At 35.7% G+C, this 13,160-nt stretch overlaps 1 protein-coding gene across 2 annotated transcripts; it reads right to left on the bottom strand.

Annotated features, from left to right (window-relative positions):
* Positions 1–3,648: 3,648 nt before the first annotated feature.
* LOC145594849 (protein transport protein SEC24 A-like) lies at positions 3,649–12,982 on the bottom strand. 2 transcript variants are annotated; one of them, XM_081651190.1, is made up of 14 exons: positions 12,745–12,982; positions 11,103–12,261; positions 10,870–11,008; positions 10,229–10,419; positions 9,419–9,526; positions 9,096–9,299; positions 8,721–8,952; positions 8,227–8,376; positions 7,960–8,116; positions 7,526–7,653; positions 7,090–7,412; positions 6,811–6,996; positions 5,523–5,769; positions 3,649–4,112 (listed from the first exon to the last, which is right to left on the bottom strand). In XM_081651190.1, the coding sequence occupies exons 2-13, from the start codon at positions 12,201–12,203 to the stop codon at positions 5,539–5,541; spliced, it is 3,150 nt and encodes a 1,049-aa protein (XP_081507316.1). In that variant the 5' UTR covers positions 12,204–12,261; positions 12,745–12,982; the 3' UTR covers positions 3,649–4,112; positions 5,523–5,538. The 2 variants fall into 2 exon arrangements, with proteins under 2 accessions (XP_081507316.1, XP_081507317.1); XM_081651191.1 differs by lacking the exons at positions 3,649–4,112; positions 5,523–5,769 and adding an exon at positions 5,807–6,420.
* Positions 12,983–13,160: the final 178 nt, after the last annotated feature.

Below are 13,160 nucleotides of genomic sequence, written 5' to 3'. Positions count from 1 at the left end.
AATGAGCCGGAGATTCATAGGAATTTATAAGATTTTAAGGCTTCAAGTTACAATTAAACACAAGACCTGATAATTGATTTGAGATTCAATATTCTTTTCGTTCGAATGTACATTAGAACTTCTATTAACTATTTCTTCTTAGCTTGACGAAGTGACTAACATTAAAACCTATATATTTTCAAAAGTTAAAGATTTTCTTAAACTAGAGTAATAAAGTCCATTTGTAATTTTTTTTATATTTTAAAAAAAATGTTAATAGTCTATACGTGTCAAAAACTCAATCTATTTTCGAAAGACACGAAGGGAATATATCAACAACTCAACATTGTATTTTCTACTGATTACGACATAAATATATACATGGAGTATTTGTTTTATATGCGACTTAATTATTAAACATCTTAATTAGCAAATTAACTACTGAGTAACTTAAGGAAATTGAGAAGACAATGCAAATTGCAAACAAACAAGAGGCTATAAAATTCATGGATACGTTTGTATTATTATAATGAATTTATAGATATAGATAAAATATGTCGGGTTACATCTGGTAGCCTCAATAATTCAGTGGTTCAGTGCTAGCTAGCTTTCATTAAAAACAAAAATTTAAAAGTAGTTAAATTAGCCTTTCTCCTTACACTTTCTTTGTTTCAGGTGTCATTTATGGCTTATACATGGAGTTAGTTTTTTCTGTTTTTGGAACTTCTTGTACATGCTAGGGTAAAAGGAATTCATAACCCTTTTAGGTCCATTTGATTGATCATTTTATGCAAGATCATTAAATGATATATAGGACTTGTATATCATGTGAATATGCACCACCACATGCTTTTGGGGTAATAATTATTGAGTCGCCCTGAGATTTTTTTTTTTTTTTTTTTTTTTTTTTTTTTTTTGTGACAATGAGAACTATGTAAGTAAAAGCAAATTACAACCTAAGAGAACTAAAGCTGTAAAAGAAAGTAAAATACAAAGCACACACACTATAAACTAGCTCATACAAACCAGACTGAACCAAAGCATTAAAAGTTGATAACTTATGCTTGCTGGAGCCCTGATTAGTAGAATCCATAATGGATAGCGGTGAAACCTGTCAACACAAACTATACCTGTGCTATGCGATAACATGAACCCCAGAACCTTTATAACAATGGATACTTGAGGATACAAATTCACTATTATATGCATCTTCATGAGTGATGAAGTGATTTAGTTGGTATATAAATTGGGTATATGGTACATTTAAATCCAATTTATGGTCTATATGTACTATTTATTCACAGGATGAAAATTAAATTAATAAATAACAAACTCACTATTATTACTATATACGAAGTGCCTAAAGTTATGTCCATAAACTTGCATAATGATTGTTGTAGAAAGTAGTATTTTAGTAAGTGTTATAGTCACATGTTGTAATGTTCTATGATTAAAAAGTTCCTCCAAGGGCTCCAACCACAAAAGACAATCTCTTTATTCATAATTGATTAATTCTCCTCTAGAGTTGTACAAAGGTGAAAATGTGGAATATAGTCCAGATCCACAAATACAAAACAAAGTTTATTTACATTAATTTTTTGAAATTTTTTACATACACTCGAATGCATGCTACACTCAAAGGTATTTCTGTGCCTCGGGTGTACATAAAAGGTTTTGTATTATTTTGGGTATGTATATGGTTCATTTTATGGTTTTAAAAAAAAATGGTCCATTTTATAAGCAAATATTATTTACTTAAGTTTTCCGTTCTATCTAACCCAAATAATGTAAATGTCTATGAAAATATCATAGTCAATCCGTTCTCAACTCTTGACCCATACGTGTATAAAAGTATAAAACATATACTTGATGTAACTATAAATCATTTGTAGTACTCCGTATATTTTAAGATAAATTAATATTCGACATCCACAATATTTTGCGGATGCGGAATAAAATGGAGGGCCAGAGTTACAAAGATTTTGTGATGTTAAGTACATGGGTGCTACTCGTAAAAATATCTATTCAAATATCTAAAGAAAAATACTACGATTGATAAAGATCACGAGTGAATAGAAACTATCTATTCCACACACAATTGCTCAAGTTGGTCTATAAACCTAGATGATTGATGCATATAAAAGTATGGAACCCACTTTATGCACAAGTCCAATAATATGATGTTTGATTGATACTAATGATATTTTAAGATGACTAGTCGCGATGAACGAAAAATCCCTCAATGCAAGCCACTCGACAAGATTAATACAATTATACTTATGGCTCATTTACTATATGAAAAGGTCATAACTTATAACTTAAGGCGGTAACAACTCTAACAATAAATTTATACTTCACCTATGATATACATTTAATGTCATGTAGGCATATATGATAGTTCGGATGTCTATATTATCACCAAATAGAGAAAGGTATGAATGAGCGATGATCATTATCAAAGATGAAAATATTTAGACGGATTATATGTTTAGCAATCAAAATGTACTATGTATCATTCTAGCTTTATATCATTATGCAGAATGACACGCAAACTTGTCGCATCGAATCAGTTTACTTCTTGTTAGGGGTTAATACAAAATAACTTAGTAGCATAGTTAAGCAAGAGAAAAAGGATTATACTGAGAAATTTATGAAAATGCCCCCACTTTCTCAAAAAATCTTAATTTGTGTCTCACATTCTCACTTTAAACAAAATTTTTAATCGATCCTACATATTCTAGAATTAGGGAAGCTTTAACCACCAGATGTTAAAACAAAGATGAGAAAGGTAGAAAAGACCTAAACCACTTTGTGAGAATGTTCATACTTTTAGGTCAAAGCGATGATTCTTAGGTGAGGCGGCAATGCATCTCAACTATTCCTAGTCAAAAACAAAAGCGTATTCCAATATGGGAATGAAGTAGAACTTATACCACGCTATTTTCTTTCACCCATATTAGTAACAATTTTTTATTATTATTATTGTTATTATTATTATTATTATATCTCAAAAACAAAAGTCATACAACCTACAATAAATTAGTGGGAAGCCGAGATACAATCTGGGCCCCCACTCCTTATTATTATTATTATTATTATTATTATTATTATTATTATTATTATTATTATTATTATTATTATTATTATTATTATTATTATTATTATTTTTAGGATAAAATTCGACGAGATGACAATACGATTGAAGTATATAATATTATATTATATAGTATAATGATAAGAGAGTCACGGAGTAACAATGTATGAATGGAATGCCAGCTTATATAAAGACAAGTTCCGAAGCTTAAATTAGCGAAAAAGAAGACATGGATGAGACCCTTAATGTTGTTTTTTTGAGCATTTGTCAAGTTCTGGTGTACATATGCTTCAATAATTGCAAATGCAAAAGAGGTCCACTTATTCTAAGAGCTTTGAGCTAGCTTTTATGTCATGGTACTGTCAATGCATTTATATAAATCTGTGACTCTACCGGCCGATTGGCAAGGCACGGCCCACAGCACGGCGTGGTGGCTCTATGTTATGCCACCAAATTCATGGGGGCATTTGATGATCCGTTACTATCAATTCTGTTGATAAATCTCTGTTAAAACTGAAAGTGTACTAAACGAGAATTGTTTTACAACGAAAGAATTCCAGTTATAAGCCTTGAAGAAAAGAGAAAAGTGTTATACATTTATTGTATGTCACAATTCACAACACCCTCTAAAACAAGAGGCAAATGTTGAGGAAGCCAACAAGGTAATAAGATATGATCGCACAAAATAAGGATTATATATGCTTCCTAAAAAAATATTAAAGAAAAATTTGCTAATAAAATCTGCAAAAAAAAGAAACTTATGATCTCACTAACGTTTACCTTTCCTAATAAATTAACAAGGAAAAAAAAAATCAAAAAAGAATTTGTTCACAAAATCTCAGCTGTCACTTGTACCTTCAACATAACATCTCTTTTCAATAGCAACTTTTTTGAGAGGAGCATGTAGCAGCGCGCCCTTGAGAAGTAGACAAGATATTAACCATGGCGTAGAGCCCACATATTAACCATGATGTGCAGCTTGCTACAGTCAAAATTGATCTCTTGAGGGTTGAAGCATCTTCTTGTCATATGATACATCCTACAAAAAGTGAACTTAGTTTCAGAAACCAAACCTAACAGAAATTTGCCTGCTTTCCCTTGTGCTTTTGGAACAAGGGAGATGGGGTTGGAAGAGGGGAAAATAAGTGAAGATAAATTACATCATGCCTTGCACGGTTGCACTGTGAAACATAACTGACAAAACCCAATCAAATCAAAATTGGAAAAACCTTGGGATAGCACAATATCACATTCCACGGCATATGTAATACATACAGGAGAATACATAGTGAATGTTATCTCCAGGTAAAATTAACTTATTACGTAGTAGTAACAAAATTATCATCTGCTTATTACTTATTAGCCACTATTGATGATACACAACTTTTTATTCTTCAAATTTATGAATGAACCATATTATGCACAAGACTACCTATAATACCTAACTGACCCAAATTAAACTGGACCTTACCTGAAAATGACCTGACCCGAACCATACCCGAAACTACATAACCCAAAGCTGACCCAGAATGACCCAAACCCAATCCAAGAATTGACACAAATCCAAACCAAATGACCGTTTAGCAGCCTCTGCTGCTATAGTGCACTATAATTTACTAAGATTCTACCAATCAGAGATCAAACATAGTTCTTCAGCTGCACCAAATGGATCTATAACAACAACAAAAATGATGATGAAGAAGAACAATTATGCAGGAATTGCTTGTATAAAATTAATGGTGTTCCTTTAAGTTGCTACAAAGAATGCTCCCCAACTCCTATGGTATGACAACCTTATTCTTTCAGCTGTTGGCTTCAACAGAGATGCTAATCCTAACAAATATTTGGTACATCATTTGTAAGATTTGCAAAGGATTGAAAATTGGTCTAAATATCTGGATTTCTAAGACAATATGCACAATAATGAAGTCATAAACGGAACTATCCAAAAAGACATGCAGAGGCACCACTTTTCTCTTAATATGCCTATCCAACATGATATAGATTTAAGTTTCAATCCCCAAAACATAAACATAGTAGCTAACAACAGAGCCGAAGTTTACAGCATTAAATGCTGCTAAAGCTATTCTGAAACCACTTTTCCCTAGCTGTGAAGCACATGGAAAGGGGGTTTAAAAAACAAACAGGCATAAGTTTGTAGATAATACACAGCTTAAGCTCCCGGTTAATTTTCTTTAATAATACCAAACTTCCATGCTCTTTTAATTTCTTTTATTATGAATTAATGTGCTATTGAAGATGATGTACATTCTTCTGTTTTAAATTGTATGTTCTTTTGGGAGCATGGTGTGTATCATGCTTTGAGTGAAGGATGTAATTTGTACCAGGTAGACATCAGCTGAGCATAAAAATGTTAAACCCTACAAGAAAATATCATATCAATGTATAAAATAAAAAATACAAGTTAACATAACATAGCCACACAAACCTTATATATCTGCTTGTTAATTTTGTTGGACCTGCCGGTGGATTTGTGCAATCCATTCTACATAGCCACTTGACCCAGCCGTCTGATCCTCAATAAGATTTGACAGAAGGTAAAACCCTTCTTTGGGCTGTTCACCTTGCCTTACAAGATGACAAAGCTGATAGTAAGCAGGATCATTTTCTCTCAGCTTCTTAAGTAGCCCCATCAGCCTCTTTGACATTGCATTGTCACTCTCATTAAGGTTTACCTGATAATTTACAGTGCAAATATGAAAGGCCATCAGTGTTTACTTAGTTCTGAATTATAATAACTATTAACAGATTACAACTAGCAACACAGCAGCATAGAATTTTCAATTCAAGCGACAAAGTCAAAGAGCCAGTGACAGAAACATGGATTCACCACAGAGCCAAGTGCCTACAAATTACAACGGAGCAACCAGTATACACCACAAAAAGCGATTAAGCCCAAACGATTGGGGATATAGAATATGACGAGGCATGTGTTAACCACAAGAAGCAACACCACATTTGATGCAAAATAATTTATGGAACACACAAAAACTCAGAATCTATTTCTGTAGAATCGTCTTAAATTAAGTCCGACAATTTGAGGCAGCATCCTCATCCTCATCCACATCCAACAATCAATTCAAAACCCTGATTTTTAAACCCGGATAAATGTAAAGTCTTGTCAATCATACCCACGTGAATCAAATGGGTTAATTTGACTACTTTTTTTTTTTTTTTTTTTTTTTTTTTTTTTTTTTTTTTCAGCCGTCTTCATGAGTGAAATCAGTATAACTAAATAACATAATGGGCATTCATTTAGACCCAACACTCACACAAATTCCCAAGGATTTCTCTATAGCAGCTTTGCAAACCTCAGTCAGAGTCATCTGCATGGCAACATGGAGAATACCATTATCACTTCTGAAATTATTTTCTCTTCTAATTTCAACCTGAGCTCAGTTTTAATAATGAAGGGCATGAAAATTAACGATTATGTGTGCAGACATTGTTGTTGGTTAAAAAGTGTTAGACACAACTAGCAATGCAGGACACATGTACGTATCTAGGCCAACCACGAGTTGAAATTGAACATCTTATGAAAACTATGCATTGTCTATTCGAATCTTTTAGGTTCGTTGTTCATTAACTCAAAACGTCATACACAATTCTATAGCCAACTACGAAGATCAAGCACAAATGAGACTAAACCATCAAAAACAATCCGAGAGAGAAGTTTGCCAGATACAACAGAACTAAGCAATAGTAAAAGAAAGTACCTGTGAAAGATCGGAAGCAAAATCTATATTTAAACTTGCAGCCAAATCTGGAGGAAACATTCTACCAATCCAAATAACAAGGCGTAAACCATCATCAAAGATATAAAGTCCTCGAGGATCCAAGCTTTCTGCTGTCAGAGGTACACGTTTTTCAACATCCTTGAGGTCTGCGGCTGGAGAAGATGCCTAAAGAAAAGACACAAATCAGAGGACTTAGATATTTGGCCATATCAACATCATTATGCAATTTCTTAATGTTTGCAAATTGCTTGAAAATACCTTTAATAGAAACTCGTCCACGCGAATCAAGCTAGGATACAAAAATTTTAACAGACTTTTAACAGGCAAAGTCATCATTATTGAACCAACTGCACATCGCTCATCTAGTTGCGCATCTGCATGCCCTCCACGAAGAGGCATTGACTTACAAAGAGCTAAACCATACAAAGCCAAATACTTTAATGATTCTGGATAGATCATCCTTCCAGCCAGGCGATGCTGTACTGCATATAGATTGCGATATTCTTTGAGAGACTTGACAATCTTCATTTGCACATAAGATCGTGCCTCTTCCAGCTTACTGGATAATGTTTTCTCAATTGCTGCGAAGAAAATTCATGTTTAGCGAATCATACCCCAGGAAAATAAAAGACATTTCAATGTTTGTTAGGCAAATAGAAACATGAAGGAAAAAAAAAAAAGAATTTTAAAGTACCTAACCGTCCAAGCACTGAAACAATAGCACCAGTATCAGCTCTTCGATACATCTCTCCCAGATTAGCAACCACTGGTGCAGCAGCTGTGTGTACTCTAATGCGTCTTTCTCCACATGATGCGGTATATCTAGAACTTGTCAAGGAAAAAAAACCATTATCTCTAACAATTCAACCCCCCCCCACCCCCAAAAAAAAAAAAAAAAAAAAACACACACACACGCACACACACACACAAGATGCAAACTGAAGCCTTAATATGCAGAGTTTTCTAGTATAAGATGTGAAGACACTACTTCTATAATGGAGGCATCAGGCAGGCTGCTAGAGTTAATTTCATATTATAAGAAGAACCCGTTCCCAAAATGTGCTCACACACACCCATAAAAGTTGACAGAAAACATCTAAAACCACAGATTGAAAGATTTAAGGATACAACAATGCTACTTGGAAGTACACGGTCTGAGTCGTCAGTAATGTCTCTTCTAGGCCTAATTGCATGGCAAAAGCTTTATCACAGTCCACAGCAGGAAGCGCTATCAAATCTGTGGACCTCAACATGAAGTTGCCATGATAAGAATTGAATTTTACACCTGCAAATAAGATTTTAATCAGATTGTGAATATCAAGTCAAATATCAGAAAAAGTGATATAAGTACACAGGAATTGACAAGGCATGTAAAATTATTAAATTTAGACTGACCTTTGCCACATCTTATGCGCATAACAGCCTCCCAAGCAGTCTCTCTTGTGAGATCTCTAGCCAATTCATGTCTCAACTTGTCTCCATGCACAGCTGACTTAAAATTTGGATAGTAGTACACTTGACCGCCAGTGTACTTGGAAAGTGTTCCTACAAGAGAGATGAGAGGTTAGCTTTCACATACAACATATCTATGATGCTGATAGCGGATTTCATTTTCAAGGAAACATTCCCATGACATCAAATGAAACAAAGTCAAATTAAAAAAAAAAATAGAAAATATAGAAACAGAAGAATATCATAAACGATTCATATTTCAAAAAGCAATTATTATGCAGTTTAGTAAATAAAAGAGGCATATTTGTGTTGTTTACTATACATTAATGTTAAGAGTTGAGATATAGTCATTAAAAGCTACATGGCAATTTAGGGGAACAAACTAAATACAATGACACATTGATACATTTATGTTCCTGATCGAGAGCAAATCATACCTAATGAAGCTATATCTGTGTACTTGTCACTAAACGCATAAACATTTACTCCTATCTGGTACTTTGTACAATCAGCCGCCATTTGTTTATAAAATGGATCTTCGGGTACTCTCAAGGAAGCTTCTTTATCAGTTCCATATACCCGAGGGTCTTCACCTCGTAATCTCAATCGGCCAACTCCAATAGAGGGCAGTGTATTTTGGAATATCAACAATTTACCCCCAAGTTGATTCTGTAAGCAAGTAAATTTTTTTCATGTAACTATACAGTTTTAGAAAAAAGTAATATAAAAGTAGACAATTCACTCCCTTGGGAAGAGCATAGGATTTTTCAAATGAGAGAAACAAATTATTGAAGTAAAAAAGAACAGCATACCATGACCATGTATGCAGCTTTAAGAGCTGGACCAAAAGCAGATTCTACATTCATAGTGTCTTGAAACATGGAAGGTAAGCTATCTAGGAACGATTCCACAACATTTCTTGATTCAGAAAGGTTCACTAGTAGATCATCTGGTAAAGGGACAAATATATCATCCACATCTGAGACTACCATCATTTGTGGTTGAGTCAAAGTAGACTGGCAACAGTAGGAGGGCAAGAATTAGCAAAAAAGACAATTGAAAAAGAATAAAAAAAAATAAAAAAAAAAAGAAACCTTTTCCAGAGCTTAAATCACTATTAATAACATCTACTTGCCTTCATGTTGTAGAAATGTATGGTACTATCAAATGTTATGAAACCAATTTGTGTTCGAGGGGACCCTGGTAGTTCATCCAGACAAGACTTAATAGTCTGAGCAACAACCTGCAAGATACAGACACATCAACCCATTACCACAAATGCAAGCATTGAATATTGCAGAAGAAAAGTTTCATATTATTTGATAGGTAGAGATAAGAAAATTTTGCTAGATATTTGGTTAAACATGAGAAAAATGGCCACAGAACACACGTTGTTAAAATAACAAGCCCATGGTAATTTCCCCTTTTATCCCCCTCCCCTTCTCTCCTTCATTTTTATCTGAATTAATGTTTTATTCCAGCTCTGAATCCATCTGCTCCCCTCTCTTTTTGGGCATCTTGTGCAACCACCATTAAAATAATCCACTATGGCACTCCACTTTTCAAATTGATCAAATCCCTAACCTGTTGTCCCAATTTCATTTCAAACAAAAGAAATGGGCCTTAACTCTCAATATACTACATGTTAGCCAGAATTTCCAACAACCAGGCAAGTCAATTATAAACTTCAACAAAACCCTGAATGCTGCTTCACTATCTAACTTCATCGCATTCAACTCTTTTTTTTTCATTGACACCAGAGACTAATAATTGATATAATTAATAATATATAAGAAGCAGCTATACAGAAAGGAAAAGGCAAATGACGACGAAAATCAAAAGTAAACAACAAAAATCATTTAAGGACCAGGGAAAGAGAAATAACATTATGAAGCATGTAAGGCAAATCGAAAAATAAGCTATTTCCCTTGATCTATCTGTTTACCTCGAGCATACCACTCCTAACTGCTGAAACTGACACATCGATGAGGAAAAAGTAGAGAGGCGGCATAGGTGCTCGCACCATGTATTCAGTTGGTGCAACAAATTCAACACTGCCTCTGATAAGTTCAGGGCGTTGGTCTGCATCAACTCTTCTGCCAGTGGCATCTAGGGGGGCAACATAATCGCCAGGGACTACACAAAAACAGCAAAATGCTAGCGTCAATCTCTTGGCAAGGTCTGGCAGTACAATCTTGAGCGAACATATTTTGGTGCATGAAAGTATTGATCTATTCACTGACTGTAAAAGCAAGTGCTCCACACAAGAATAACACAATCGAAAGCGCTTTTCCCCCACAAAAAATGAATACAAAACAAATATGAAATATGTTTTGCCCCATGGCATAATGATCAACAATATCATAGGTAATTCAACAAAACAATTGCTACAGTACAAATACTAAGGAAATAAGGAAAGAGCATTCAGTGTCAGTTTAAGAAAAATCTTTGCAAGCTAAAAAGGCCCTATTAAAAGAAAGAAAGAATCATGAAGGTCAACAGTACAACTAGAGAGGAATTTCAAGATCTAAACCAGTGCACAGCACTGTAATAATTGTGAAAATAGCAATCCAATAGTTGTCTTACCATCATTAAGCAAGGCGCACATGTTACAACGCCACTTTCTTCCACCATCTGTGAATGTAACATAAGGATTTACATATGTGCGACATCTTCTACAGCGAATAATACCTGCCGAACCAAAATTTAAGATGGGCACTTCCTCCTAAAAACAGATAGGGAAATCCATGTTAAGCATATAGCAAGCACAGTATCTGACATGTAAAACTTGAAATAGAACTATCAGCATAGATACCAACCCCTTCAGAAGCTTCGGCAAGTGGAGATACAACAGCTCCAAGTGGTAAATGCCACCTTGATGCAAGCGAGTGAGAATTTGGTATAGCACTAGTAGTAAGGCGCATGTATTTAGGGCTACAATTCAGTGTCATCTCACTGTAGACAGTTGGCTCCACATCTCCCTCCAGCGGCCGTGGCAATGCTTTAACATCAAGTCCAGGATCCATTGACCCAGGAACAGTGCCCAGTGACAGAGAGTTGAAATCCTCTACTAAACCCTGCATAGTACTTGTCGGAGGAGCAGAAAAGTGTTGTTGCATTGGCATACCAGGTTGTGAGGGAGGCTGGCCAAAGGCAGGCTGCTGTGCAAAGTGAGCGGGAGATGATAATGGTGGAGCCTGAGCATAAGGTTGCGGAGGAGATGCCATTTGGGAAGGCGGAGCCTGAGCATAGGGTTGAGGAGGTGCCTGACCGTAGGGTTGAGGAGGTGCCTGACCGTAGGGTTGAGGAGGTGCCTGACCGTAGGGCTGAGGAGGTGCCTGACCGTAGGGCTGAGGAGGTGCCTGACTGTAGGGCTGAGGAGGTGCCTGAGCATAAGGTTGAGGAGGAGGTGTCATTTGAACAGGACGAGCTTGGGAATTGGGGCGGAAAGTAAGGGGTGGAGTTGGAGCTGGAACTCCAGGACGTTGGATAGGTGGAGGCATATTAGGTACCATAGGAGCGGCCATGTTAGGCGGTCCAACAGGAGGTGAACGTATAGGAGGATTTGTCGGAGGCCCCGGATACTGCGGAGCTGAAAATTGCTGTTGATTTAATGTGGGCGGAGCATGTGACGGTGGTGGTCCAGGAGGAGCAGGTCTAGTTTGATCAGTAAAACCAACAGGTGGTGGAGGCCTGAATCCAGGGACTGGAGGTCCCGCCATGGGGCCAGGTGATGCAAACGGCACTGCATTGGATGGAGCTGAGGGAGGGGGAGGTCTAACACCAGGGGCATCCGGTCTACCGGCCACAGGACCGGACGATGAAAAGGGACTCGTAGTGGGGGGAGCAGCTGCTGCAAAGGGACTATTAACAGGTGGTGGACCTGGGACATTAGGACAACCGGGATTTCCAGTTGCCATCTTATTCCCTCACTTCCTTCCCCCTTCCAAGAACTATACTCCTACGAGATCAATCAACCTGATCCGAAATCGAACAACACTAACTACATCAACAACATAGTATTCCATGTAAATTCACATAATCAAAATTCTTACAAACAAAGAAAACCAAACCCTAGTCATCATCTAACAAAATCCCTTATCACAATTCAAAATCTAACCTAAAACTAATCTCTAACAACTAAATTTTCAATCAATTAGCATCAGAAAAGAGATAAATTTTATCAACAACATTGCAGTTGAAAACATAATTAATTTTAAATCATCATAATTGAAGAGAAAGCAAGGAATTTGACAATGGAGGATTCAGACTACGCTTCAATGGAGGGGAGATAAACAGCAAAAACGTGAATTAGATCTAAAAGAGGCAAAACAAAATTAAGATCACGGCTATAATTTCAAAATCTAACCTAAAATTAATCTCCTAACAGCTAAATTTCCAATTAACAACATAAAAATTATAAAATCAATCAATCAAATTGCAATTGACAATAAAATTTACCTGGAAATACTGAAAATTGAAGGATAAGCAGGAAATTTCTCAATTATTGATCGATTAGTGATTGAGATCTGGAAACACCTGAATTGATCACAGAATCAACATTGAGATCGTCGAAATTGAAACGCAAAGTGATGAACAAGTGAGAAAAATTTCTAGGGCTTCTAAGTGGTAAGAAAGAAGAGAGAGAGAGAAAGTTGCTGAGTTGCCCACCTTGTTTATGGTGGGATGAATCAACAGAAATTCCAAGGGTGTTAATTGAAAAAAAGTCGTGAGACAGACTTCATATATAATGTATAGTTAATATTCCTTCCGTCTCATGATACGAGTATTTGTTGATGTACAAAGTACGAGTACTATGTATTCAAGTAGAATTAGGATTGTCAAGATTGTTGAGTCTAAAAAGAGTAATAAATTAG

The sequence above is a fragment of the Chenopodium album genome, chromosome 19 (assembly GCF_948465745.1).
Source record: "Chenopodium album chromosome 19, dcCheAlbu1.1, whole genome shotgun sequence".
NCBI classification, from domain to species: Eukaryota; Viridiplantae; Streptophyta; class Magnoliopsida; order Caryophyllales; family Amaranthaceae; genus Chenopodium; species Chenopodium album.
This window is presented reverse-complemented; position numbering and strand designations above follow the sequence as displayed.